Source organism: Carassius gibelio, chromosome A23 (assembly GCF_023724105.1).
Source record: "Carassius gibelio isolate Cgi1373 ecotype wild population from Czech Republic chromosome A23, carGib1.2-hapl.c, whole genome shotgun sequence".
NCBI lineage: Eukaryota > Metazoa > Chordata > Actinopteri > Cypriniformes > Cyprinidae > Carassius > Carassius gibelio.
Genome location: NC_068393.1, coordinates 24,396,177 through 24,423,673, shown reverse-complemented (window position 1 = coordinate 24,423,673; position 27,497 = coordinate 24,396,177). Strand labels below are relative to the sequence as shown.

General features: G+C 35.5%; 2 protein-coding genes and 1 long non-coding RNA gene across 7 annotated transcripts; 2 read left to right on the top strand and 1 right to left on the bottom strand.

Annotated features, from left to right (window-relative positions):
• The first annotated feature begins 700 nt into the window (after positions 1 to 700).
• Positions 701 to 15,140, top strand: LOC127945144 (CD63 antigen). Of its 2 annotated transcripts, XM_052541742.1 has the most exons (9): positions 730 to 867; positions 1,100 to 1,166; positions 3,592 to 3,675; positions 12,304 to 12,486; positions 13,513 to 13,587; positions 13,674 to 13,766; positions 14,161 to 14,307; positions 14,516 to 14,599; positions 14,705 to 15,140. In XM_052541742.1, the coding sequence occupies exons 3-9, from the start codon at positions 3,610 to 3,612 to the stop codon at positions 14,768 to 14,770; spliced, it is 714 nt and encodes a 237-aa protein (XP_052397702.1). In that variant the 5' UTR covers positions 730 to 867; positions 1,100 to 1,166; positions 3,592 to 3,609; the 3' UTR covers positions 14,771 to 15,140. The 2 variants fall into 2 exon arrangements, with proteins under 2 accessions (XP_052397701.1, XP_052397702.1); XM_052541741.1 differs by lacking the exon at positions 1,100 to 1,166 and having other exon boundaries at positions 701 to 867.
• LOC127945139 (LETM1 domain-containing protein 1) lies at positions 15,139 to 22,231 on the bottom strand. Its single transcript, XM_052541735.1, has 9 exons — positions 21,667 to 22,231; positions 19,272 to 19,429; positions 19,056 to 19,171; positions 18,883 to 18,965; positions 16,948 to 17,134; positions 16,744 to 16,845; positions 16,500 to 16,652; positions 16,322 to 16,418; positions 15,139 to 15,697 (listed from the first exon to the last, which is right to left on the bottom strand). The coding sequence occupies exons 1-9, from the start codon at positions 21,783 to 21,785 to the stop codon at positions 15,591 to 15,593; spliced, it is 1,122 nt and encodes a 373-aa protein (XP_052397695.1). The 5' UTR covers positions 21,786 to 22,231; the 3' UTR covers positions 15,139 to 15,590.
• Positions 22,232 to 22,784: 553 nt separating this feature from the next.
• On the top strand, positions 22,785 to 24,782 carry LOC127945155 (uncharacterized). 4 transcript variants are annotated; one of them, XR_008150532.1, is made up of 6 exons: positions 22,785 to 22,927; positions 23,172 to 23,262; positions 23,368 to 23,448; positions 23,637 to 23,700; positions 24,100 to 24,170; positions 24,450 to 24,782. It is a non-coding gene; the product is annotated as an uncharacterized LOC127945155 (long non-coding RNA). The 4 variants fall into 4 exon arrangements; XR_008150531.1 differs by having other exon boundaries at positions 22,786 to 22,927; positions 23,172 to 23,258; XR_008150529.1 differs by lacking the exon at positions 22,785 to 22,927 and having other exon boundaries at positions 22,940 to 23,258.
• The last annotated feature ends 2,715 nt before the right edge of the window (positions 24,783 to 27,497 follow it).

Here is a 27,497-nt window from a genome sequence, read left to right as displayed (position 1 = left end):
CAAACAGCATTACTCCTTAAAACATTTATTAGTGATATGGACTGGTCATGTTTCTTGAATTTTTATTAAGAACTTATAAACAATACAAAAACAGACACAAAAGTCAAAGCCCCAATGGTTAGGGTTTTGTATATTCTTTTAGTCATATGATGTCAAATCAAAATTAAAATATAAACTTTGAGTCATCTTTATTTATGTTTAACTATTTCCGTCTCACTGGTTTTAGACTTAACACTTAAATGTATTGGTGTGAAACCCTGAATTTGTATGTGTGTGCATGCACGTATATATATATCGTTTATCTAATGTAGCTACATATGGATGAATGTATTATAAATATATAATATTTATTATTATTAAGTATTATTTATATAACTATGAATATATTATTCATAACTATTATTATTATTATTTATAACTTGACCATGTGATGTTAACATGGTTGAGCTCATGAGGGGACAACCTCTTCATGTACAATTGTATTTAGTGATTGTACGATGCTATTGTGCACATCCTTATTATAAGTGCTGTTCACTTCTTTGTGTAAAAACTTTTTAATTTTAAAAATACTGAGTGCACCTTTAAAATGTGACGCTTGTATTGTTGTTGACAATATCTGTTAACCATAACAGTTTTAGTTCATTGAAATAAGAAAGAAAGGCTTAGAGTATATAGATGATTTCTGTCCTAGGCTCAGCCTTTTCTTCTGCAGTGAGGGCTGGGGTACACTTATAGGAGGGGTCACATTTACACAATCCAACACTCGACTTCTTAAATTCGTGTGTACTGTTGCTTGGACGGACAGGCAGCATCCAATTTTTTACTCTACAGGTTTCCTGCACGCGGGACTTGACATTTTAACCAGAGGTACGCGTTTTTATTTCTGTTATATAACATGTGACGTCTTCTGAAGTAACATTATTCTCCAGACTGAAACGAATGCCACACTTTCTCTTTGTTTATAAGGAGAACTGACTGTTTGTTTTCTTTAGTCATATTATATAATGAGAAATCCTCGAAATTCCACGCGTATGTAAGTTAGTTATCCCAGTGAACAGTAACATTATTTCTTCTCCTCTGCGATTTTCGTGTGTCGTAGTTTGAATTTCATCAGTCCTCTCGGAAAAAGCGAGGCCTGAAAAGTCTTCCAAACTTCCGACACATTGGTGGGTTTCTTTTTGAACATTTGAACTCTGTTTTAATCAGATTTAAATACTTTAATGTTAAACCTTCTAAAAGTTTCGAACTGGAAGCTGGGAGTTAAGAAATAGGCGTTTGTTTGTGTAACACATGAGGATGGGGATTATAAGGAACAAGAACTACAGTTGAGTGTCGTAAACTTTCGTAATCGCAAACTTTATTTATTTATCTATTTATTTATTTACAACTACTACGGAGCCTGGGAGGTCCCCTGTAGGAAAAATAAACAAACTAACAACAACAACAACAAAACAATCCGTCCCTTCAGTTTATAAACCGTACTCAGGAAGTTTTAAACTGTTCCCTCGGTTTAACAAATCGTGCCCACGGATTAATAAACCGTACACACAAATTCATAATACATCAAAATAACCCGGTTAATCCCTGAAAACCGAGTAATCCATTTGCACACTGACATATTTTCCATGCACTACTGTCCATTGCACTAGTGTAAATGATGTTCATATGTTCATAGTTTTTGCCTATGAAGTACATACACTTTTACACAATGCATCTGTATAGTATGTTCATAGGACACCTATCTGTATATCATGCTAATAGTATTTAAAATCTGTAAATTATGTCCATAATACTGCCTTAAATCTTATATTTATTGTACATTTGTAACATATTGTAGACCTTGTATATTATGTACTTACTGTTTCTTGCACTTCAGGTTAGATGCTAACTGCATTTCGTTGCCTTGTAATTTACAATGACAATAAAGTTGAATCTAATCTAATCTAATCTAATTATTCACCAATAGGACAAAACACCACCGCCTGTGTTTTATAGCCTAAAATAAACGCTAAAAAGAATAGAAAATTCCTTGAATTTTCGAAAAAAAAAAAGGATAGAGTTTCGAGAGAAGAAGGTAAAAAGCAATACAAAACAAATAATGTGCCTGTTACATTGTCCTTTCTTTTCTCTCTAACTGAATGCAATGTTATATTAGGCCTAATTATTTAATAACATTAACGGTGAAGAATGTAATTTGTAACTCTGGGGGGAAAAGCTTAGTATAATATAATCACCAAAATAAGTCTTCATGATACGAAGAATAGTACACATTTCCAAAACTGTAAAAGGTTATTTAAAAATAAAGCATTCATGAATTATTTTATGACAAACATTTTACTCTCTTAAGTGCACTCATATAGTTAGCCTATAAATTAAAATAATAATAATAAAAATAACGGTTATTTTTTTTTTATTATTATCTATTATTATAGAGGCTATGCATAAGAAGTTTTTATCCAAAACGACTTACAAAGGAGGGACAAATTCAGTTACAATGCCAGGTTTATGATACAATAATAATTAAGTGCTAAGATTATCACAAATTAAACAAGATTTTGATTCACATCTTTCTTATTAAATCGTTGTATTCCACCTCATACTACAATCGATGGACAATTATTTAATACACTTTGCTATAGGCATATTCCACACAATAATTTTCAATAAAACTGTATGTTAACGTATGAATGAAGTTTAAGAATTCGTAAATACGGTTTATAAACTGAGGGGATGGATTGCGAAACCATCGGCATGGATTGTTTTTTTTTCTCCTACAGGGGACCTCTGTAGTACGTAGTTTACTGAGTGAGTTAAAGATCGTGTAGCCTTGAAAAAAAAAATCGACAGGAAACCTTCACACTTCCTTTAAAACCACAAACTAAACTCTAACTATTAATCTCATGACTGCAGTCAGATGAAGTACTAAGTTGGACCTTTGTCATGGTTTTACTTTGTTCCTTGTTACTCAAGACAAGTCAGCAGTTTTAGCATTTCTAATGTTAATTTTTACCTGATTACATTGATTTTGTTCAGGGTAAAGAGAATGGGGACTATGGGGCTTAAGATCCAAAACCCACATTTTATTTATAAAGTATTTGTAGAAACGGCACATCTGTCACAAAAAGTTTTTCACGTTTCCATATAAATATATAAATATGTATTTAATCTTTTTTTTTGTCTCTTGAGATACTGTCCAGTGATACTCTGTCCTGTAAAAACTGACTTCACACACTGGATGAGACATCAGCCACTCAGAAAAATAATCTTTGTGTTATTTCAAGTTATTTTGTGATGTTAGTCATGAGGTCAAGCATTACATGTCCACCCTGGAAAATGTTGGGAGGAAAGAATCTGATTTATTGAATGTTTATAGGCATCTATACAATTGTCATTTTCAGTCATAGCTCAATCATCACATTTCATCTTTACATATTCTTGCCCTTTGACATTATTTTAGTTTTTGTAATTTTCTTCCAGTGGCTTGAATAGGATATTTGACTTTCAGTAATATACAGTTAATTATTAGAGCAGTGGGTGTGGTCACTTACTTTCATTTATGTGTATTTACCTTCCCTTTTTTTCTCTCTCAAGATCTAATTAAAAGTCATCATGGCTGTAGAAGGAGGAGCGAAATGTATCAAATACCTGCTCTTTTTCTTTAATTTCATCTTCTGGGTGAGTAACAAATAATGTATTATTTCACATCATATTTTGCATGAGCTAGAACATGTTATAACTGCTGGCCCATTTTTCTGAACTGTCTTTGGCTTATTGAAAGTGAAAGTGAAAGTGAAGTGACATTCAGCCAAGTATGGTGACCCATACTCAGAATTTGTGCTCTGCATTTAACCCATCCGAAATGCACACACACACAGAGCAGTGAACACACACACACACACACCCGGAGCAGTGGGCAACCATTTATGCTGCGGCGCCCGGGGAGCAGTTTGGGGTTCGATGCCTTGCTCAAGGGCACCTAAGTCGTGGTATTGAAGGTGGAGAGAGAACTGTACATGCACTCCCCTCACCCACAATTCCGTCCGGCCCAAGACTAGAACCCACAACCCTTCGATTGGGAGTCCAACCCTCTAACCATTAGGCCACGTCTTCCCCAATATTACCTGGAGGCTTTATTGTGAAAGATGTATACAAAACGCTTTCCTAACCTTGCCTTTTTACAATTCATGCCGTCTCACATTGACTTCAGTTTAGTGCGTGGCTTAAAAGGAAAACGCCACTGTTTTTCCATAATCCTCTATGTTCTTGCCTAAAATTAGACGACAGTGTGTGCACTCAATCGCTGTAGCGTGCATCGTCACTATGCTAGTGTTTTACTTAGCAACATTCATTCCTTAGGATCCAAACAGGGATGATTTTAGAAGCCACCAAACAATTCCATGTTTTCCCGATTTTAAGACGGTTACATGAGTAGTTACACAAGTAAGTATGGTGGCGATTTTCTAAGCGGATAAAAAATGATAACTATAATGTATGGCGGGAAGAGCACTTCGACCTCGGCGCAGTAATATCATATGATGATATTGCTGCGCCGAGGTCGAAGTGCTGCCAAGTGCTCTTCCGCCATACCTTATAGTCATCATTTTTATCAGCTTAGGAAATCGCCACTGTTTATTCTGTGTTAACGTACTTACTCGTGCAACTACTAATGTAACTTACTAATACTTTACTAATGCTTTAAAAAGGGAAAACATGGAATTGTTTGGTGGCTTCTAAATTCAGTTCCCTGTTAGGGTCCTAAGGAATGAATGTTGAATGTTGCCAAGTTAAACACTAGCATAGTGGCATCGAGCACTACAGCGATCGAGTGCCCACACTGAGACGGAAGAGGAATATATCAACTCTTCTAATTTAAGGGACGAACATTGAGGAATATGGAAAAACTGTGGCGTTTTCCTTTAAAAGGAAAAATAATGTAGACATTTTTTTCTGTACTTCTCAACGTCTTACGTCTTGTGGTGTTTCACAATTTTTCCTCCCCCTCTCAAAAAAAAAAAAAGTGATAGGAGTTCATAGTAACTATGATGACACAGTTTTGCCAGTAAAAAATCCCAGTGGAGAACAAAATAAGTTTCCTGTTATAGTGATTCAGAGTGTAAGGCCCAAAAAATTTCACAACGTTCAGGAATGTTTCCTGTTTTTGTCAGATTACAGGAATACAGTCATTTAGTGTTAGCATGTAAATCAAATTTTGCTGTTGAGCTTTCAATGACCAATCATTCATGAGCATGGGTGTTTTTTTGTATGTATAGCATAGTTGCTACTGGATATGTATGAGCTTACAGCTTGTTTTTCATATATACTCTGATTGGGAAGTGCTCAAGGCCATCAGCTAATTTTTGCACCTATATCATCTATGCTTCCTTTGATCACACAAAAATACTAATATCAGTTTGAACAGACAGAATTATTTAAGTATCTACCTAGATTTTGCTACTGCGTTGACCATTCAGAGCAATTTCTGGATTCACCTCATCTTATTTTTGTTTTAAGTTTAAATTTCAATCTCTTTTTATTCCAGTATATCCCACAAGTAATTGAACTACTATCTGTTTACTCACCTTTTATAATTTAAATAAATGATTTGTGACACAAGAAATATGACTTTAGTTATGGGATTCAGTGAACATCAAAGTAAATGAGAAATGTTTGAAAATATATTATATGACCACAATCATAAAAATGTTTATAGTTCAGATTGATTTAAAAACTGCATGTGTGGGAACTAATGTAACTTTCCAAGGGAAATTTTGTGGCATCTGAATAGGACATTATATCACATGGAGTTTCTCAACTGTAATGTTAAAAAGCACTAAAACAAGGGATCTGCTGTGTTTCAGTTACCATTTAATTGTTTTTCAAATAATAATGAAACCTTTCTACTTCTGTTAATTTAAGATTATTTTAATTTCATATTGGGTACATTTCCTGTAAACAATCCCAGTGATATTGAGAATTGCAATTGTGTTTGATTTGGAGCAACAAAATGAAAATAATAAAACTTAGTTTTGTGCTGGGAATGTAATAGTCTCTTATATGTCTCAGTGGAAGTGAGATATAAAAGTTCAGTTTCAGTCATGTGATTGATCTTCCTATTTGTGATGGCATCATGTGGCTGATCAACGTGACACATTCTGTGAAAGAATGCCAAAGGGTAACTTGTAGGGCTGCACGATGTGTCGTTTAAGCACTGATATCGCAATGTGACTATCGTGGATTCGTACATCGCAAACTATCCAGTGATGACATGTTTTCTGTGTTGTCAAATCTTGTGCGATATCCTAAACTGCAGAGATAATTACACAACGTCTGATTCGCGAACTAACGATTCAATTTAATGAATGGTTTAAACAACTGACCTATCCAGCCTTCTGTTGAAATCAAAAGTTGTACAGTATTTGTTAACATAGTTAATGCACTGTGAAGTAACATTTGGATTTTTGGGGGCCGATGCCGATATTAACTCGAAAAGAGCCGATTTATAAGCCGATATTTTGATTTTGAAAATAAACTGGATATTAGACCCATTTCCTATAAACTGCACTTACACAACATTCAATAGCAAAATATCTGCCTGTTCTATGTATGTGGGCTGTATAAACCATTTTCCAGAAGGGATTTATGTTTAAAAAAAAAAAGCCTTAGATTACGGTCTCAATGACTAAACAATTGCACATCAAAAGTATATATTTTTTAATGATCAAAAAACAGTGTGGTTTTAAACATTTAACACTTTTACTTTCTTCCAGTTGAAGCTGGTTTTAACAGTCTGTGTGTGTACTGTAAATAAATTTTAATACTAAAGTTAAAGTATTTGCAGAAGTAGTCCCACACTTTGCTGCTACAGCATTCACCTAGGGCAGAAAGAGAGACAGAGAAAGAATAAGCATGTGTATTAATAATATCACCATGTATCATTACTCATGTCATCATTAGAATTAGAATTATAATAGACAGGGATCTCCTACATAGGCAAAAATGAGAAATATATATATATATATATATATATATATATATATATATATATGTATATATATATATATATATATGTATATATATATATATATATGTATATATATATATATATATGTATATATATATATATATATATATATATATATATATATATATATATATATATATAGGTATGACATATTACCTACTTATATTTAACCATTTTATTACAACATTTTCCTGTTATGTCTGTAAAGCTGCTTTGAAACAATCTGTGAAAAAGAAAAAAGCGCGTGTTCAACTCATATTTATTTACATGTCCCCTCTGGTTTAATCATTTCTGACGCACCTACTGTAGTTACTGTAACTACAATATATTTGCTCTCACAGACAAACTCACAACGGACCTGTATATCTTCTCTTCTCTTTGTGCAGGGAAGCGACGCGCACGCGGTGCGACGCGCCCGTTTTTTCCAGGCGCGTCCGCACCGCATTGAGTTAAAAACATCTCAACTTTTCAGAATGCTGCAAGCGCACCGCGGGTCATGTGACAAGAACTAACCAATCAGGTTCATCCTTTCCCGTAACAACGTTGAAAACTGAGCCAAGATGAAGGAACAGCTGTTCATAGCTGTATATGGATTGCCATTTTGAAATAAATTTTGTAGCAGAGCTACTGCGAGCGATTTTTAGTGCTGCAAATCCATTTATGCTTTGCTGAAATTTCCCCGTCTGCATGGAGAGAGCACGTCATGGTTGCATAGCAAAGGCAGACGCCTCAGGAGCGCTTCTGCCCGAGCGCTTTGGAGAAGGAAAAAGCGGCGCGCCTAGCGTTTTCCACGCGTTTTTAGGCGCGATATGTGAACTGCCCCTTACGCGGTCATTATGTGGGAAACACTGCAGATATATTTAGAATAAGATAAAAGCTAAAGTTATAGTTTGACCTCTTATTAACAGGGCTCTCAAGTTTTGAACTGAGTTCAGAGTGAGATTTTGCCCGCGGTCGCGATGTCGGCAGGGGTTTGATGGGGACGGGTGTCTGATCTCATAAATGACACATATTCTTACAAATAAAATAATATTTATTTAATTCAGCATTTATTTGTGTGTGTGTGTGAGAGAGAAAGAGAGAAAAAATGGTCAGTGCTGTTTATAGTAGGTGTTGGTAGCTGGTTTTGAGGCCAGGGGTTGGTGGCTCCCATTTGAATCACTGTGGTTCCAGGCCAGCCATTTTTCACAGTTCCATCAAGTGCTAAACTGTTCCTGGTTTTGGTCTTGTTTAATCCCACCATGGAGAAAACCCTCTCAGCATAGGTATTTGAATGAGCAAGCACTAACACTAATGCAGCTATTTTAGAAATCCTCCCTGCTTATGTCCCTCACACCTTGATGGACACAGGAGTTATCTTGTCTGCAGACTAAGCACCAGTAAAAAGAGCTGGTGGTTCCCATTGTGATGAATGGCGATCGGGTTGACCACTCCTTCTTAAAGGAACACCTACAGGTGGCTGCTCTACATAACCCTCTCTTTTTCCCTGTTTCCAGTGGGTTCTCCACTGTTTCCTCTATGGTCCTCCACAGTCTCTTCCATGCACCCATCCTCTACTGGCACCCTAACTCCCTCCCCTACTGTATTCTCCACAGCCTCCTCCTCTGACCTAGCCACCTTTTTAGGGAGCTGGGCCCGCATTCATAAAGATTCTAAGAATCCTCTCAGAAAACTCTTAATTTAGCTTAAAAACTTTTACGTAGGAGTCTTAGCTTAAAAGCGATTCGGGACCGATCTGAGAGCAACTCTGAGTAAGGAAAAGACAAAAACGTTTATCTTAGTGAGGAGGCGGGGTTGAACCGGTTGCTATGTATGACACAATCTTTTGAAGACTCTGATTGGCTGGTTGTCCAAGAAGGAAAAAAAAGAGTGATTTTAAGTATAGGGTCTATTCTAATCCTCACTTTAAATTTACATGCGTAATTTTTCCTATTTGACCGTTCTCTCTCTCTCTCTCTCTCACACACACACACACACACACACACACACACACACATTATATGTGTGTATATGAATTCTATTTTTTTATTTACCATGCTTTTAATTTCCTATAAGGTATTTGATTGGCTTAGAATGATAAAAATTGTTCCACTCTTTCCAATTACAGTGATTGCCGTCCTATGTAAGTGGCGGTTTGAGTGTTGGTTTTAATGTATCAAACATGGAATCAAAACCAAGAAGAGCGAGAAAGCCAATCTGGACAGAGGAACAGTGTTTACTGTTAGCCCAGTTAGTGGATGAACACAAGGCCATTCTTAAAGGAAAATTCAGACACAGCAAGGGACAAGAAGCAGACATGGGAGCGTATAGGACAAACTATTAACGGTTCATTCCCCCTGCTTGTGTTCACCTATAAGCCTGCTATATTCATAAATGCAGTTTTTAGAGCCTGCAAGGTGGGAATCTCCAGTGGAAACTAAATGAACTGTGACACAATAAGATGTTCTGAAAGTGCTGTAATTGTTTGTGTGATCACTCTGCTTACAGAAGGTTGTGACAGACCCAAATCATCACTATTGCATTGTTGCATGTTCCCAGTTGCCAAATATCGTAATGTAGTGATTACTTTAATTTATATATTAAATTATATTATATTAAATTATTATATAATCTATACCGTCTTATTAACTCATTGTCATCCATTGTCTGCAACACATTTCTTCTGTCTCTTCGTCTCTCTGCCATTTTCTCCTCTGCTAAAGAAACTCTTAAGCCTCTTAAAAGTCCTCGTCTGTGCTCATAACAAATTTTACCTTAAGACCTCTTTTAAGGGATAAGATGCTTTCTGAATTAATTTTTTCTTTACTAGGATTTTTTTCTTTAATTTTAAAAGTAAACGCCCACATTTCTAAGAATTTTCTTATAATTTTGTCACTAGGAACTACTTTTTGCATTAAGATTCTTTATGAATACGGGCCCAGATCTTTTAGAACAAAGCATGAAAGATTGCTCCTTTGCCTCTTCCCTGACATCTTTGAAATAGACGAATGCAATAATCAATATTATACATTGGATAAAATATAATGAAATAGCCTAGGCAAAACGTTTTGAAAATGGGGACCAGGATGAGGTGCAGTAAAAATAAAAGGAAAGAAAATTTTTTTTTTTTTTAAACTATTATGGATACTGCCATACAAGTATTATGGATAGGCCTATTATAGAAGTCTCTTATATAAAACTGTCAGAGTAGCCCCGCATCCTCTTCAACGTGTAACTTTGGCAATAAAAAAATAATAGTGGGCTAATAATAGGCACAAAAGCTACGGCCGACCACGTATAATGGCCAAAATTGCGTGCGTGTCGGGGTCATAATAACCATCAGACCAAAACATATCTTAGACTGTTTTTAAAAAATGTTAAATTAATATATTGATAAAAAAAAACATATAGTGAAAATCTGTGTCATTGTCTTGACAAGTCTGTAACCGTAACGTTACCTACTTCAGCGAGCGTCTGGATCTGTGTTGCACACGAGCCTGTAAAAATCTTACCCGGATACAGCAATGCTATTTTCTGATTGGCTGATCGGTAGCTATATTTTTTTTATTCGATTAGCAGGTGCGTGTCAGGGCCTTCGGGGAACTCACTTGATTCCTCTACGTTACCTGTTTCACTGTTTAAAAAAATAGCGCCGCAACTTGGTGGGCGTTGTCCTCGTAATGTCTCTGCGTGAGAAATACAAGGTGTGGCGTGTGAGCGTGTGAACGGGTTGAAATGCGTGAGTCTCACGCCCAATGCGTGAGACTTGAGAGCCCTGTATTAACATTAGCGCTCTTCCACTGTTAAACATGATATTAGCTTTGTGGCTAATCTAATATAGCAATGCATTAGCGGCCGTAAGTGATGTTACAGAATATTTAAAAGTGATAATGATAGGACCGTTAGCTAGAACTACCACACCGTTTTTATATACAGTGTATGAACTAAATCATCTCTCATGACGAACGACAGACTTACCGTCAAAACAGTACATTTCTGTGGCTTGGCTGATCGCTTTCTTCTATAGTGGAGTTGCAGACTCTCTTCAACTGCGGAGCTCCCTCTGGTGGGCAAACTATGCAACACTCATAACATGAGTGAAGCATGAAACGGCCGATGCCGATATATCGGTCGGGCTCTAGTTTTTATAAACTAAGATAAACAAAGATGAATAAATGTAGTAAAAAAAGTATTATTCGTGGTAAGTTAATGTTAGTTAATATGTTAACAGATCAAACCATATCCTAAAGTTACAAACAAATAATTAACTCTAATTTAAATAATACTCTGATTTTGAAATAATTTAAAATGAGAATGTAAGTGTGCTCACCCCATTTTTGTTTGTAAGAAAAAATTCGATTTCATATCGCATTATATATCGAAGAAAAATAAAATATCGCATTGTCTTTTTTTTTCAATATTGTGCAGCCCTCAATAATATGGGCTGATAATAGAGAATTAAACTCCTTATTTAAAACATAGTAATGTGTTTTTTACTGTAATAATAGACACTCCTGACAATTTCAGTGTATATCTTTTCACTCAGCAGGATTCATCCTCCTCTTTGTAAGTTTTGTTCAGGTACATGCTGCCACTTATTACCCTCAAATATTTCCATGGGTGTTGCTTTGTACATTAGTCGGTTTGGTGTAGACATAAAAGTTTATCTGGGGGTTGACTTGCTGTGACATGCCCATGTATCTTACATTTGTACAGCCGACACATACATATTACTAAACATCCTTTACACTTTGCTCAGCTTTGCCGATCAGTCCTCAAGACTTTACTGAAGAAACATTTACACAGTACATTATCTATGTGATGATGGTGTGTAACTAATTTCCTGATTGCTGAGAAACTTTACATAGCATGATGAATTGATATTTAAAGCCAGTGCAAATGGCAAGTTAGTGTACTGATAGTTACAAAGATTTGTTACAATACCCACACCTAGTTACAGCTCCCTTTTTTTGTTTTTCTCTTTAATGCTAATGCAATAAGTTAAGGTACAATTTCTGTTCTTTACATCTTTAGTGGAAACCAACACTCCAATAAAACCTAGTTAACATGAATTATTTATTCCAAATTAAAAGATAGTTAAATGATAAAATAGACTAAGATGAGAATTGGTACTTTTATTTCATTTGACTCTGAGAATGCATACACGATATGACATATGGCTTCTGTCTCAAGTCTCCTGGTCCTCTTTTTGTGTTTATTTTTGATCATCGTTATTCTGTTTTCTCAATTTTACAACTATACAACTACTGTTTTTCACACTTCTCTCTGTCTCTTATCCCTAGCTGTGTGGCCTGGCCTTAATAATTATTGGGGTATTGGCTAAATTGTCTATCGACACCTCAGCCATCATCAAAGGATACTTGGGGTCTCCTATATTGCTGATAGTGGTGGGATCCATCATCTTCTTCATTGCATTCTTTGGCTGCTGTGGTGCCTGGAAGGAGAATCAGTACATGATGACCATGGTAGGGATGTGTGAGGAAAATATTTGTGTTCTAGTGCATAAAATGAGATTCAGGTTTTCCAATAAATGTAAACTAATGGTTGTTCAGACAGTTTCACTAAGATAAAGGAAATCGTTTTAAGTGTTTACAGTCACTTCAGCTGCTTGCACAAGGGGATACATTTTGTTTGCACCATTTATTCTTAACTTGTACCTATTAGTTCACAAGCTCCTTGTAAACAAAGGCTTAGTCACTAAGTATTACATGGCATTTTTACCTTTGTTGCTTCCAAATTTGTAATCAGGAATTAGTTCTGAAATCCATGCATTTTGGTTTTAATTTGTTTTCATCTTATTTAACCTCATGCAGCAGTCGGAGATCATACATTTGAGTTGAAAAGTGAGAAAAATACTATATTGCTATATTTTCAAAGATTTATCTATTGTTTGTTATCTAATTTAATTATTGAAATATTCCATTACATGTTATATATTTAAATATGCAAATAGAATAACATGACAGATTTGGGAATTGTATGTAAAAATAATCTGGAACAAGAAATAAAAATAAAAAAAATAACCAGTATTGAAGCAATAAATATGATTAATTCACAAACGAAAATACAGATTAATGATAAACATAAAATAGGTTGGGGTTTTATTTGACTGCACCTCCTCTCCATTTCTCGCTTGCAGTAAACTAATGGTTGGAAGAGAATGGTTAAGCATATTCTGCTCATACTGTGAATCTGACGTCATCAGAGAAGGAAAACTACATCTAGGTTTTATTTCCACTAAATTGATGCTGATGCTTTTGATTATTTACTAACGGCCAACAGATAAATCCAGACTCCTTTTGACATAACACATAATTGGAAGAATAGATGTGTAACTAACTGCATATTTCACTAAAATGGATAACAAAGTTAGAATGAACTGGTGCCTCAGAATATGCCATTGTATAGCACCTACCCTCTCTCAAGAAAATCATTAAACTCTTTGAAACGCTATTCCTTGAATTTCTTCACCTTTATTTATTCTTTCCTAGTTCACTGTTCTTCTGTCCCTCATCATCATCATTGAAATCGGAGCCGCCATCGCTGGATATGTCTTATGGGGGAAGGTGAGCGCTCTTCTCATGGGCACTTCATTTTTATTAATGTATTTCCTAGTGCCATTTGTCTCATAATAATTTATCTTTCTCTGCAGCTGAATGGTCTACTGCATGAACGCTTTGACATCCTGATCGCAGGATACAATGAAACAGAAAATCGTCAAATCATTGATGAGATACAGCAAGAGGTTAGTAAACCCAAACTCTCACTTTTTGGATGTGCTGCTTGTCCAAACAAGACCTGTGATCCTGCTCCGGTGTCCATTTTCACATGAGTTTCTCCCATTATTTTTGCTTGGTGCCATCTGTTGATGCTAAACTGACATCCTGCTTCCTCTTGTGCTGTTATGTGGTTAAAATCACTTTAGACCGTGTACTGCACTTTTTTTTTCACACACACGCACGCATGCACACACGCGCACGCACGCACACACACACACACACACACACACACACACACACACACACACACACACACACACACACACACACACACACACACACACACACACACACACATATATATAATTTACAAAAAGACCAGATAATGTGTAAGTTGAAATTGTAATGTCTTTCTTTCAGCAAAAGTGCTGTGGACAAAACTCGTCTCTTGATTGGCTGAACTCAAAATTTTTGGCTCACGATTCAGTCCCAGACTCCTGTTGTAAAAACATCACTAAGGATTGTGGTGAAGGAGCTATCCGAGACACCAGAAAAATCTACATGGATGTAAGAAACCTTTCTTTTTTCGTTACTGTGGCATTTTTATAAAGAAGTTCTACAAAAAAAGTAACTGTGTCCTCATAGCTTAAATAGAAAATGTAGAGTTTTTAAATGTTCTTTTTTTAAATAAGACTAGTTCAGATTGTTTATTGGACAGAATATGTGGGATGTGCTATAAGCACTTAGATTTTGTTTATGTGATTGATTCACACAGGGATGTCAGCCCATTATGGATAAGTTTCTAAAGCAAATCATCCTGTATATCTCTGTGCCAGCTCTGGTCATTGGACTTGTGCAGGTAAGACCTTCAAGATTCGTTTTTTCTATTATATGTGCATAAAAAGTCATTGCAACCTTCTCTTCTTTGTACTCTAACCAATACATATGTTTGTTTTTTTTGTAGATCACAGGCATTGTGTTGTCCTGCATTCTGATGCGAGCCATCCGCAGTGGGTATGAGGTCATGTGATCGCATCTAGTTACAGAATCTGACAAAACTCATTAAGCATATCACTAATGCGTTGACCAAACAGCCCAGTGCTCCAGAAAACTGTTTCTTATTTGATAGGTCAGGAACAAGGAGCAATATTCTTTGTGTTGTTTTGAGATCTCAAAAATAAATAATACATTTAATTAAAATGAGTATATGCTGCATTATAGAACTTATATTAGGGGATTATATTAGGGAATACACTATATCTCCAGAATTTTTAAAGGCTGTAAACCTTCTGATTTAAAACATATTTTAAACAAAGGCACAAAACGCCTCAAAACGCAATTCACAAATGACTGTGCATGAACAACTATTGTTAGCAGAATAAATATTCAGAATGAAAATGTTTCAAGACCAATGAGCTTTTATTCCAAATGGTTATATTTGGCATATGTTCAGTGTACTTTTTGTCTCAGAGGTTGTTAGAACCTCTTATAGTGTAAATGTATGTCACTAATTACACAGCCTAACTATATGGAAGAAAACAAATTAATTTAATTATTCCGCATGTTCCAGAATCCCGATGACATCTTTCAGTGACAATGACCTTCCTGTCTGTTCCTTACTAAAATAAACTAAATTGGATCGCCAAGAAACACTTTTAAAGAATAATTCCTGCAGAAACTTAAAAGATTTCCTTCATAATGAAAATAATGTGTGACTGAACCAAAGGACTCATGTATAAAAAAAAAGAAAAAAAAAAAGGTTTTGCCCTGCTTGGATTTGCAAACATGAGTCTGTTTGTTCCTGTGATGTTTTGCCTTTGGGTGTGGTGGTGGATTTTCAGCACTGGGCATTAGGAAGAGAAGTCATCTACTTCTTTCTGAGGCCAGTGACCTGGGTGTTTAGGGTAGTTTACAGTGAGCAGCACCATACAGTGCAAATAGAGGGAGGTCTCTGACTCTGGTCAAACAGAAAGGAAACACAATACCACAATGAATGTGCAACACAGTAACTGTCATCTCAGTTTCAAAAGAAAAACTGTGGTTTCTTCTGTTATTTGTTCATGCCATTCAACACAAACCTCAACTGACCAATTAAGAAACATTCAGGGTGTATTAAAAGCTAACTTTAGAGTACATTTATGTTCAAATACTAAATACTGTGCAGTACACAATATACTTAAAAACAACATTTAAACTGTAATTCTTAATATTAATATGCCACACTGTTATCATCAAGAACCGTTTTAATTTTGAGTAAATAATCATTAAAATTACTTTTGCTTCATTCATAACACTGCACTGCATTATGGGATACAGTATCCTCGGCAATTCATTCAGTTGTACACTAGACATGTTGTATTGTCTACAGAGAATCTGCATACAGAAATGTTGCAAATTAAATGTTATGTTTACATTATCTAAAATACGCACTAATTTGCATACATATCCAGAACCGAAATCTGAACACTGGAAAAGGCCAGGTTCAAAATTCTTATTTCACATTAACTTTAAATTCTTTTCACAGAGGGACATTTTCAACATCTGTTTTTATCACTCCATAAATGTCTTATGGCTTGTATACCTTTGAGGTGTGTTGAGAACTGCAACCACTGTGTGAGCCATTCCCGGCACTGTCCGGGACTCAGATGGTCAGGATTCAGCCCTCTCACGTAACATGCCTAGGAGATGTGATGTAAAAATAGTCTTCAAAAGAAAGTCTGCTTAAAAAAAGTAATAGGCAGGAAAGAGTGACCCCTAACCTCTCTGAGCTCCGCATCGTTTAATTGGTGCACGCCTAATCGAACAATGGCGCGGTCAAGCTGCATGAGTTCTAAGGCGTGGCTGTTCAAGCGTCGACCAATCCAGAAGCCTGGGAGGCGGGGCGTCAGGAAAAGCAAAGGATACAGGTGCCTCTGCAAATACATTTTTTTTTTTTCAAATACAAGACTAAATAACAAACATTTAAAGTTCAGTTCATTGTTCGGATGAGTATTTGAAGCTCACCATCTGATCTGCATATATTCTCTTGATACCCAAGGGAGGCCCAGAGAACAAAGTTCTCACTGCATGGACATCAGACACCACAGGATGGACTCCACTTCGGACCTGCAGACACACATTTATATTTATTGAAAAGTCAAAATCAGAATTAAATTATAAAGGGTATGGTTTTGCATATACGTAACATTATGAATTAACTCAAGCTACCTTACTGCAGAGCTCCATGAGGCGGCTTTTGAGGCGGCTGTCTTGGACAGATGTTGATATGCTCTCCAGCCCTTTGACTATAGCCCAGTGGTGTTGTGCTCTCTGGGCATGATACACCCCCTGAAACTCCACCAGCTGCTGTGGGGTCCAGAAGTGCCGGATCAGAAGCTGGCGAGGATAGAGGTACCTACGTAGAGGATGATGCAGGCATGTGATCAGCTAAGGACAAGAAAGAAGAAAAACATCCACCTTTCCCCATTTAGTGCACACACACACTGGAACACACACCCAGAGCAGTGGGCAGCCATTTATGCTATGGTGCCCGGGGAGCAGTTGGGGGTTCAGTGCCTTGCTCAAGGGCACCACAGACGTGGTATTGCTGACTCAAACCCACAACCTTAGGGTTAGGAGTCAAACTCTAACCATTAGGCCACGACTTCCCCAAATAATATACTGTTGCAAAATAGTTGTAGTATTATTTGTTGAGTATTTAATAACTATTGCTGAAGAAGTATTTACATTGTAAAAATCGAAATAAATTATTATTACTATTGAAATAATACTATTGAGTTATTAGTATTTAATAACAACAACAACGATAAACGTATTTAAGGTTTAGTATTTTTAACATTTAAAAATTAAATGTAAAACAATCAATAAAGAAATATTACAATTGCAATAATACAATTACACTGTAAAATTAAAAGGATCATAATAATTATTAATATTATCTAAAACTATATATATAACATAAATATATTTTTATTAAAATTATACATTTAATAAAATATTACTTTTGCAAAAATATTATTGTAATAGACATAAGGATTAAAAATAATATTTATTTTAAAACGCATCCATTTTTCCCTCAGATTGATGAAATTTTACATCTTCATCTGTCCATGACAGCCGACTCAAAACCAACCTCATAGAGCTCTGCAGTAAGGTAGCCTGAGCTTATTCAATATTATTATCATTAATTTTATTATCACTCCTTTGCTATATTACAATAATATTTTTGCAATATATTTCTTAATTACATTTTATAATAGAACAGTTAAGAGTGTGCTTTGAGTTTACTGAATCGGGCTTCTTTTTAATGATAATGATTGTTGTAGTAACTATGAATTGCTGAGTGATACAATAAGCTGCTACATTAGTTTCTGTGTAAATTCTGTCGTTCAAACAAAGAATGTCAGAATCTAGCAAAATAACAAGCCATGGATTAACAAAGATTTGAAACATTATTTAAATATGGGAAAAAAAATTTATTTCATGCCGCATAGTCATCAGAACGTAAAGGAGTTAAATAAAGCAGTTAAAGTAAGATAAAAAAAAAACACAGAAGGAATATAAAGAGATTCAAAAGAGGAAATACAAGAGATGCGTCATCCCTGTAACCGAAGTACCTCATGCAAAATTGGTAAATGACTTTTGTCCAATTGCGCTTAAATCAGTTCTTTTCAAATATATGAAACGCATAGAAAAGAATTGTCATCTGAAATTGAGAGATCTATTGGCCCCCTGAAATTTGCATACCGGGTCAATCGGAGCACTGTGAATGCATGTTTACATATAATGTTACTGTAATAAAACAGTTAAACAGAAGAACAAACTTTCACAAATATATAAACAGGCAAATAAGATCACTAGCCATAAACAACACTCACTTCAGGTATCATTTGGTTATTTTATGGAGAAATTGCCATTTTTTCCCCTCTTAATAATGTTGTTGCTTTGTTATTGTCAGAAAATACAGGAATTTGAATAAATACAGAAAAACCACATTCCTGAGGATGGAAGTATCATTGGATCAATGAATGGAAGAGTGACAGATAATAAAGGAGACATGCAATATTCAAGCAGTTTCAAAGATGCAAAAATACTTCATAAATCGCTAAAAAGCCAAAACACCAAAACAAGTTAAATACTCACATAAGGATGAAGACCACATAGTTGGCAAAGGGAGGTATTGATAAGATGACCAATGGGATGGCTTTGATTAAGTCCCTGCGGACCTGAAAACAACACACAAAAATTATAACAATTGAATACAACTTATAACAGCAATATATCCCAAAAATGTCTGTTTCAGTTCTTTGACCCGCCTGCCTGATCTTCTCCATATCACGGTAATGCAAATTCTGGTACTCAGTTTTTTCATTCAGCATGCAGGCTATGATTCTTCTCACTTTTTTACCATCTTGAAACAGGAGTCGGAAACCTTTATAGAAAATCATAAAACCCTATATTATAACATATTTGCCCAAGATGCTATGAGGATACAAATTCAGTAATGATTTTATATATATATTCACTCTGACCTCTCATAAAAGTCTGATAGAGAACGTAAAATCGTGGGAAGCGACGTTGCAGGAATCTCTCATATTTCTCATTGGTCCATTTCAGACCGGACACAATGCTTCGACCAATTCCATGTCTTGCTTGTGAAGGTGAGTAGTGTCTAACAAACCACAAACTACTACACATACATACATAAATTGTAAAATATCAAAACAGGGCAGGGCATGTACTGTATTTCCTGATGAACCCAGGGCAATTTCTTCTGAGAATGAATGTGTTAACAGATTCAACTTGAATTCAATAGCATGCACCCTAATGGCTGTAAACATCGTTCTTTGTGTACAAGTAACAAGACACACCCATTAAAGTTTACATATCAAACTGTGTGCATTCTAAATTAATTTATTTAAACTTCTGAATGTCAAACTTGAAGACAAGTGCAATATTGTCCTCTAGGGGGCGGTAAACTCCACAATATTTGTGATGCTTTGTAAGCTTTTTCTCAAATGTTCCATTTCAATAGCTTTTGTTGTGCTATACAGGTGCATCTCAGACTGAAGTAGTTTTTAGTATTTGGTTCTTTTAATTGTGATGAATTTGGCTGACATCTAACAAAAGCTCACCAAACAAAGAGTTTTTAGTGAATTGTTGGCCTTCTGGAAAGTATTTTCATTTACTGTACATGTACTCAATACTTGTAAGGCGCTTCTTTTGCTTTAATTACTGCCTCAATTCGGCGTGGCATGGAGGTGATCAGTTTGTGGCACTGCTGAGGTGCTATGGAAGCCCAAGTTTCTTTGACAGTGGCCTTCAGCTCATCTGCATTGTTTTGATCTCTCGTTTCTCATTTTCCTCTTGACAATACCCTATAGATTCTCTCTGGGGTTCAGGTCTGGTGAGTTTGCTGGCAAGTCATGCACACCAACACCATGCTCATTTAACCAACTTTTGGTGCTTTTGGCAGTGTGGGCAGGTGCCAAATCCTGCTGGAAAATGATCAGCATCTTCAAAAAGCTGGTCAGAAGGAAGCATGAAGTGCTCCAAGATTTCTTGGTAAACGGGTGCAGTGACTTTGGTTTAAAAAAAACACAAAAGGTATGGAAAGGTAACACTGGACTTCAAGCAACTTGGGCCTATGAGCTTCTCCACCCTTTCTCCAGATAGGACCCTGGTTTCCAAATGAAATAAAAAACTTGCTCTCATCTGAAAAGAGGACTTTGGACCACTGGCAACAGTCCAGATCTTCTACTTAGCCCAGGTGAGACACCCCTGGTTGTCTGTGGTTCAGGAGAGGCTTAACAAGAGGAATACGACAACTGTAGCCAAACTCCTTGACACTTCTGTGTGTGGTGGATCTTGATGCCTTTACCCCAGCTTCAGTACATTCCTTGTGAAGTTCACTCAAATTCTTGAATTGTATTCACTTGACAATCCTCATAAGGCTGCGGTTCTCTCGGTTTGTTGTGCATCTTTTTCTACCACACTTTTTTCTTCCACTCAACTTTCTGTTAAAATGCTTGGATACAGCACTCTGTGAACAGCCAGCTTCTTTGGCAATGAATGTTTGTAGCTTACCCTCCTTGTAAAGGGTGTCAATAATTGTCTTTTGGGCAACTGTCAGATCAGCAGTCTTACCCATGATTGTGTAGCCTAGTGAACCAAACTGAGAGACCATTTTGAAGGCTCAGGAAACCTTTGCGGGTGTTTTGTGTTGATTAGTTGATTGTCACCATATTCTAATTTGTTGAGATAGCGAATTGGTGGGTTTTTGTTAAATGTGAGTCAAAATCATTACAATTAAAAAGAACCAAAGACTTAAACTACTTCAGTCTGTGTGCACTTTATTTTACGAGTTTCACAATTTTCTGAGTTTAATTACTGAAATAAATGAACTTTTCCACAACATTCTAATTTATTGAGATGCACCTGCAGTTCTGTAAATAAAACCAACATCTAAATGTTATTTTATGAACCAGTAATAAGACAATTTTTAATTGTGATTTTGCTCAGTGGCTCTTGGTTTTGCACTTTGCAGGCGGTCCCTACCCTGCACTTTTACAAGGACTATCAGTGACAATACCTTAAGGCAGATAAAAACAAATAAAACACATTGCGTGTTCTCTTCTACATTTGAAAACAATTATAACAGATTATGTTTCTTGTCCTTGAGCTCAGAAGATTTCCGAGGGCGAATCTCTGACAAATGTCAAACGTCGAACCAACTTAATTAAAAGGAGGACAGACAATGAGAAATATTTCCAGTAGCTCCATTTGTATAATTTATGATGAAACATTACGTTATCTTTAGTATCATTTTATAACGAGTGCATATGCAAAAACACCTAGATGTATGGTATGCACACAACCGCATACATATGATCGATAATCCTATACTTGTTATGAATAGTAGGCTACCTGGATTTTGTGTAATCCAGTCTAGGTGTGCAGAGACTTGCTTTGACTCCGACAGGTCGTTTTCCATAAAATAAGATCAAAGAAGCTCCGCTCCACACACCTCTACAGGACAGTGCCATCTTGGACGGAGCAGCTGACAGTTCTCGTGGGCGTGTCTTCAGAGAATGGAATGCAGGCGCGGCGCTGTGATTGGCTGCTTCAATCACAGCACATACATTACCCAGAGCCGTTGAGAAACGCACCACTTTTATTTATTTTTTTCGATAGATACCGTAGTATTTGTGCGATTGGAGTAATTTCAAAACAGTATTAGTCTTCTTGGCTCAAGCAAACTAAAAATTAATATATTTGTACACTGCTGTTCAAAAGTTTGGGATCAGTCAGATGTTTAATGTGTTTTACAGAAGTCTCTTCTGTTCATCAAGGCTGCATTTATTTGATCTAAAATACAGAAAAAAACATAATATTGTAAAATATTATTTCGTTTCAAAATAATGGTTTTCTATATACTTTGAAATAGCCTAAAATGTATTTATGTAATTCAAAGGCTGATTTTTCATCCTAATTACGTCTTTGGTGTCACATGATCAGAAATCATTCTAATATGCTGATTTATTATCAATGTTGGAAACAGTTGTGCTGCTTAATTTTTATTTTATTTTATTATTTTTTTGGGAAATTTGTGAAACCTGTTTTTTTTTTTTTGTGAAACTTTTTTTTTCAGGATTATTTTCTGAATAAATATAAAAAGAAACAGCAATCATTAAAATATAAATATTTTCTTACAATATAAATCATAACACATCCTTGCTGAATAAAAGCATTAATTTCTTTCAACAACAAAAAAAGAAAAAAAAAGGAAAGTTTTTTTTTCTTTTTTTTTTTTTGCTGACCCCAATTTTTTTAAGGTAGTGTATATTGTTACAAATTAAAACATTTATATTTTGAATAAAAGCTTTTTATTCATCAAAGAATCCTGAAAAAAAGTATCACAGGTTCCAAAAACATTAATCAGCACAGCTGTTTCTAATCTAATTTAATCTAACATTAAATGAATTGAACTTAATTGTTTTATTTAACTTTATTTTATATAAAATAGTTTTTTTCTGTCTCTATCTGGAAAAGTATTGAACATAGTATTTAATTATGGTAATATTGTAATGACGAAACAAAGGTTTTTACGTAGTGGGTCACGTGACATTTCACGGTCAATCAAGTGAAGGGGAGCACGTGCCATACCTTAAGACTACAAAAACAAGTAGTAAGTGTTCTGTCGACACTATGCCATGTAAAGAGATTAGAAAGTATTGCACGTTGTGATTGTTTTTTAATTTTTTGAAAGAAAAATTGCAAATGTTTTTGATCGAACTACTATGACTTTTGGCGTTCGACGTACCTTCTTTCAAGTGCTTTAACTGTCTTGTTTAGCACGAGCCACTTTTCTACTAATCATTGTGTTTTTTTTTAAACTTGGCTTGTTTTTAAATTGGGCGTGTTTTATTTAGGGTGACATTTTGAACTCCCAAAACCCCAGAAGGAAGCGAGTATGGCCACTATTAGATTCGGGAGTAGCGTTGGTCCGTCCGAGTAGGGTTGGTCCGTTTGTACAGTATACAAAGATTTGATTTAAAAAAAAAAAAAAAAACACATAATAGCAATTGAACTTTCTTGTATGCTTTTGATCTTTTTTTATTTTTATAGGAAATGTAGAGCTGCTGGAGAAGTTTCAGGTGCCTGTTAACACCTGCACAAACCCTTCACCCTATGAGGACTGGGAAACAGGTGTGTGTGGTCTGTTGAGTGTATGGGGTGCCATTTTGAGTCGTTTTTTTTCAGGCTTCTGTTGTATATCTGCTGTGGCATTGCCAGTTTGCCTTATTAAATGTATATAGTTTCTGTATTTTTATTTTGGTTTAAAAGAATAAATCCCCTTCTTTCTGGATTCCCTCTGTTTGGCCCTATGATTGTAGAGGCTGATGATAATGCTGCTATGTTTGTCTGGGGTGCGTCCAACAATCAGCTTGCCCAAAACAAGTGAGTCCTCCAAGTTCAGGTTTTTTTTTTTTTTTGTGATTGATTCTGAACTGACTCTGAGCTAATGTTATGATCTTTGTACACTGGAACGCTATCGCTTTTACATTTAAAATGGGTTATTTAAAACGGTTACTTATCAAACAGATGGAATTAGAAATCAAGGCCTGCCTCTAATAAAAGCCTGCTTCAAATAAAAGCCTGTTACCTTCTGCAGCTCAGGTAAATAAAGGCCCAGTCTTTTATTTGAGGAATTATGGTACTCTTTACTTATTCCTGCATTTAAAACCAAAAAAACCTGACCATTGTCTGTTTTCTGACAAAACGGGGCTAAAGTGGCTCCACTCAGGTGAATTATTATTATTTTTGCTTTATATACACTTGCACTCTTGCTTTTGTTAGGCCAGAGCCATCTACCACCATCAGTTTATCCGATGGACTCCGGGCACCACGGACTCTTCCATGGAAACTCTGTAAGCGCTTTAACACTCTTAATTTAACCAGGGGTGTAACTTTTAGACGAGCCTGCGCTTCTATCCATGGGAGTTATTAACACTCCTGTAGATGGCGGCAGCAGCACTCTTAGCGGATTCAAACAGTCCTGTGGCATTTCTAAACCAGTTATGACCAGTATTGTAAAAAAAATTACATTACTTTTAGACTAGTCTAAGCAGTGTATGCTACGTGTGTGTGTGTGTGTAATAACAATATTGGCATTCTCACTTTTTTTTTTTCTTTCTTTTTTTGGTAAGGATGTCACCACTGGATGGACTTTACCTACTAATCTTACTTGATACTTTAAGCCCTGTGTGATTTCTAGCCTAACTTGTTTAAAGTCTACTTATATTTTAAAGTTTTTAATTTTTAAAGTGTTGTGAAATTTCCCTTTTCCTATTTTCTACAAGGTAATACACTCTGTAAACGGTTATGGTCCATGTGTAGAGATGCTCCTTATTAAAGCAAAGAATTGTCATTTTCAAGTGAGACCCCATTCAGTGCCAATCTATCTGGACCTTTTGCTTTTTGTGGAAGTGGTTCTTTAATCCTGATCTGTATGATTCATTAAAGATTTTAGTGCAAGCCTCTATTGCTCTATATATTTTTTTTGTACAAACTACAATCCCAAATTAAGTCTGTTACTTTTGGGAATTTGATAAGTTTAGTTTTAGTTTTCATAATTAACAATATTAAAAACTTAAAAGTAAAAATTCAAACAGTTAATGACTTAATTTAAATTGGACAAAAAACGTGTATATGGTTTTGATAGTGTAAAAATGCATTGTTTAAATTGTGAATGGAATACATTTTTACACACGTTTAGGCTTTAGTCTAAAATGAATAGCATTGCTCTCATAGATTAATATCATTAACAATAGTGTTTGTAAATTTAACAGATGGATTCAATTTTGTAAATTGTTGCATTATTGTAACAGTCTTTTGAAATCTTTTTTTATTTTGGAGATTATGTCCTCACCCACAGTGTGCTTGGAGCATTTTTAATGAGTGCGTGAAAGTTCTGTCCTTTTTCCATTACAGTGGTTATTTGAGTCCTAGAGAAGATGGGCTAGTGTAACTGTGGCAATATGAATGAAGGATGAGTTAGTATGGCAGGGCCACAGGTCTGCCCCCTCTTCCTCATCTCCTCTGCCTTGTTTAACCCGCACAGACAGCTGGCCACACCAGCTCTCCCTTTGCTAGCTGCACAGACGACAGAAATTTGCATGATGAGAGGGTCTCTGTGTATGTGTGCTTGCAATTGCGTATGCACTACCCAGGGCTGATCTGTTTCTGTGCCTGTTAAACACAGCTGTGTAGCGCTTCCTTTGTTGCACTGTTGTGCCGAGAAGCAGTTTACAATCTCCCTTTTATTTTTAAACTTCACTTTTTGGGTATGTGAGCCAATTTAAGTGCAATGCTGTCTGAGTTTTGTGATGGTTTGTTGCTTGATGGTTAAAATTCAAGCTAATATCCTATACTTAATTTAAAAGGTTAAGTAACAGCAGTATTTAAAAAAAAATACTTTTTAAAATCTAAAAATAACCTTAACATTGCTATATAATATAAAAACGTTAACATTTTAAAATCTATTTTTATTGTTTTGAGAGAATTTCTAGTATTATTAAAATTATTTAATCTTAAACCATAACTAAATCAGATCTGAATGCAGAGACAATCAGACAAATCCTAGATGACACACAAAACATTCTGCAACGTGACCGATAATAAAGTCTCCTCATTTGCATCTGGTTTTCTCCCCTCCAACAGATGCTGAAATTAATCAGCATCATACTGTAGTCTCTCACACGCTTCCATTCGCTCAGCATTTTATGTTTTGACACGAGCGTGTCAGTTCATCATTGGCCATGACGGTCTGCAGAATAGGACAGTCTAGAAATGGAAAGAAGTGGGGCACTCGTACCCTTAAGCTATGCTGATAGAAAAATAACAATGTATGATTGCGTCTCATTCATAGATTTTAATGGGGGCATTAATAGGTTCTGCTTAGATAATAAAGTTGGACCAAGAATGCATCTTTTGGAGCAGAAAATAATGTGGTGTGAGTGTGGTTCTCCACCCTTGCTCTGGATTGGTGTATACTATTCATGATTTGCAAATGTATTCTGTCCTTCAGTTAATTTTCCCCAGAGAGCAATTCTAGCAGCCTGTGTTGTGCCTTTCCGTTCTGCCAGCGTTTTACAGTTACGTCAGAGAGCGCCTAACAGCAGCGTTTGGTTGCTGTTTACTAGACCAATAAAAGTTATTTAGTATAATTTCATAGTTCAGTGGAATTCAATGTTTTCCTTTTTTCTCATAATTATGCCTTGGTATCTCATAATTTTGAGTTCAAATTGACTTCAAATTGTCAATTTCAAGGTATGAATTAGTGTCTAAATTTTGATTGTCATGATTTACCTTCATATATTGTAATTTTGACTTCATTTAATTGTTGGCTATCAATTTCAACTTTGTCATAATTATGACTTTTATATCTCATTTTAGCTTTTCAGCTCATAATTGACTGTCATAATTTTGTCTTAATTATGACTTATGTCATAGATTTACCAAAGTTTGGTTTAATGTTTTTTTTTTCTTATTTGGTAGATATTGTGTGCATTCATTGAGTATATGCTTTAGCATTTAATTCAGTGAGTGATGCCCAGTTCCCATCTTAAAAAAACAAAGTTTACATTTTTAATTACAATAGTCTTATAAGTTTGTGTAATTATGTACTAACTTTGACTATTTGATCAAATCATGAAATTTGATAGGATTAATCTGTAAAGCACATTGCACTTTGTGATCTGTTGTATGCCATATTTGTAGTTGTGTAGTTTTGTGTCCAGGTACATATATGCACAAAATACACATTGCAAAAATGTTGTGCCACTGGGTTAAAATAAGTTTTCGTTGTTGTCTTCAGAAAAGAATGGTTTCATCTGTTTCTGCTGGTACTTCAATGTTGATAGTTTATCAGTATAGCTGGCAGAACTTAAAAGGGGAATAAGACACTTAAGAATGTTTGATCTTTGGACAAAATGGATTTTAAAGAAGATTAAAGTTCTTTTCTTCAGTGTTCTCTTTAATGTTTGTACTAAATTCATCCAGCTTAAAGTTTTCCCCTTCCAGCAATAAAAATTATTTGACTTTAACAAGATTTGATCTAATTTAATGCAGAGCAGTGACATACTTAAAGCATTCAGTATTTGCTTTAAATGGTGCTCTGTGTTTGTGAGGGTTCCTGAAACCCAGACAGTACAGTCAGGTGGGAAAGGATGCAGTGTATTATTGCATGCAATGTG

What these genes read in the sequence shown, in the direction of transcription:
- LOC127945144 (XM_052541741.1), top strand. Translation starts at nt 3,610, where the DNA reads ATGGCTGTAGAAGGAGGAGCGAAATGTATCAAATACCTGCTCTTTTTC. An exon ending in TTGATGAGATACAGCAAGAG is followed by an intron (nt 13,767 to 14,160) that starts GTTAGTAAACCC and finishes TCTTTCTTTCAG; the next exon opens with CAAAAGTGCTGTGGACAAAA. An exon ending in TGGTCATTGGACTTGTGCAG is followed by an intron (nt 14,600 to 14,704) that starts GTAAGACCTTCA and finishes TTTTTTTTGTAG; the next exon opens with ATCACAGGCATTGTGTTGTC.
- LOC127945139 (XM_052541735.1), bottom strand. Translation starts at nt 21,785, where the DNA reads ATGGCACTGTCCTGTAGAGGTGTGTGGAGCGGAGCTTCTTTGATCTTA. An exon ending in CTATCAGACTTTTATGAGAG is followed by an intron (nt 19,172 to 19,271) that starts GTCAGAGTGAAT and finishes TTTTCTATAAAG; the next exon opens with GTTTCCGACTCCTGTTTCAA. An exon ending in TATGTGGTCTTCATCCTTAT is followed by an intron (nt 17,135 to 18,882) that starts GTGAGTATTTAA and finishes TCCTCTACGTAG; the next exon opens with GTACCTCTATCCTCGCCAGC.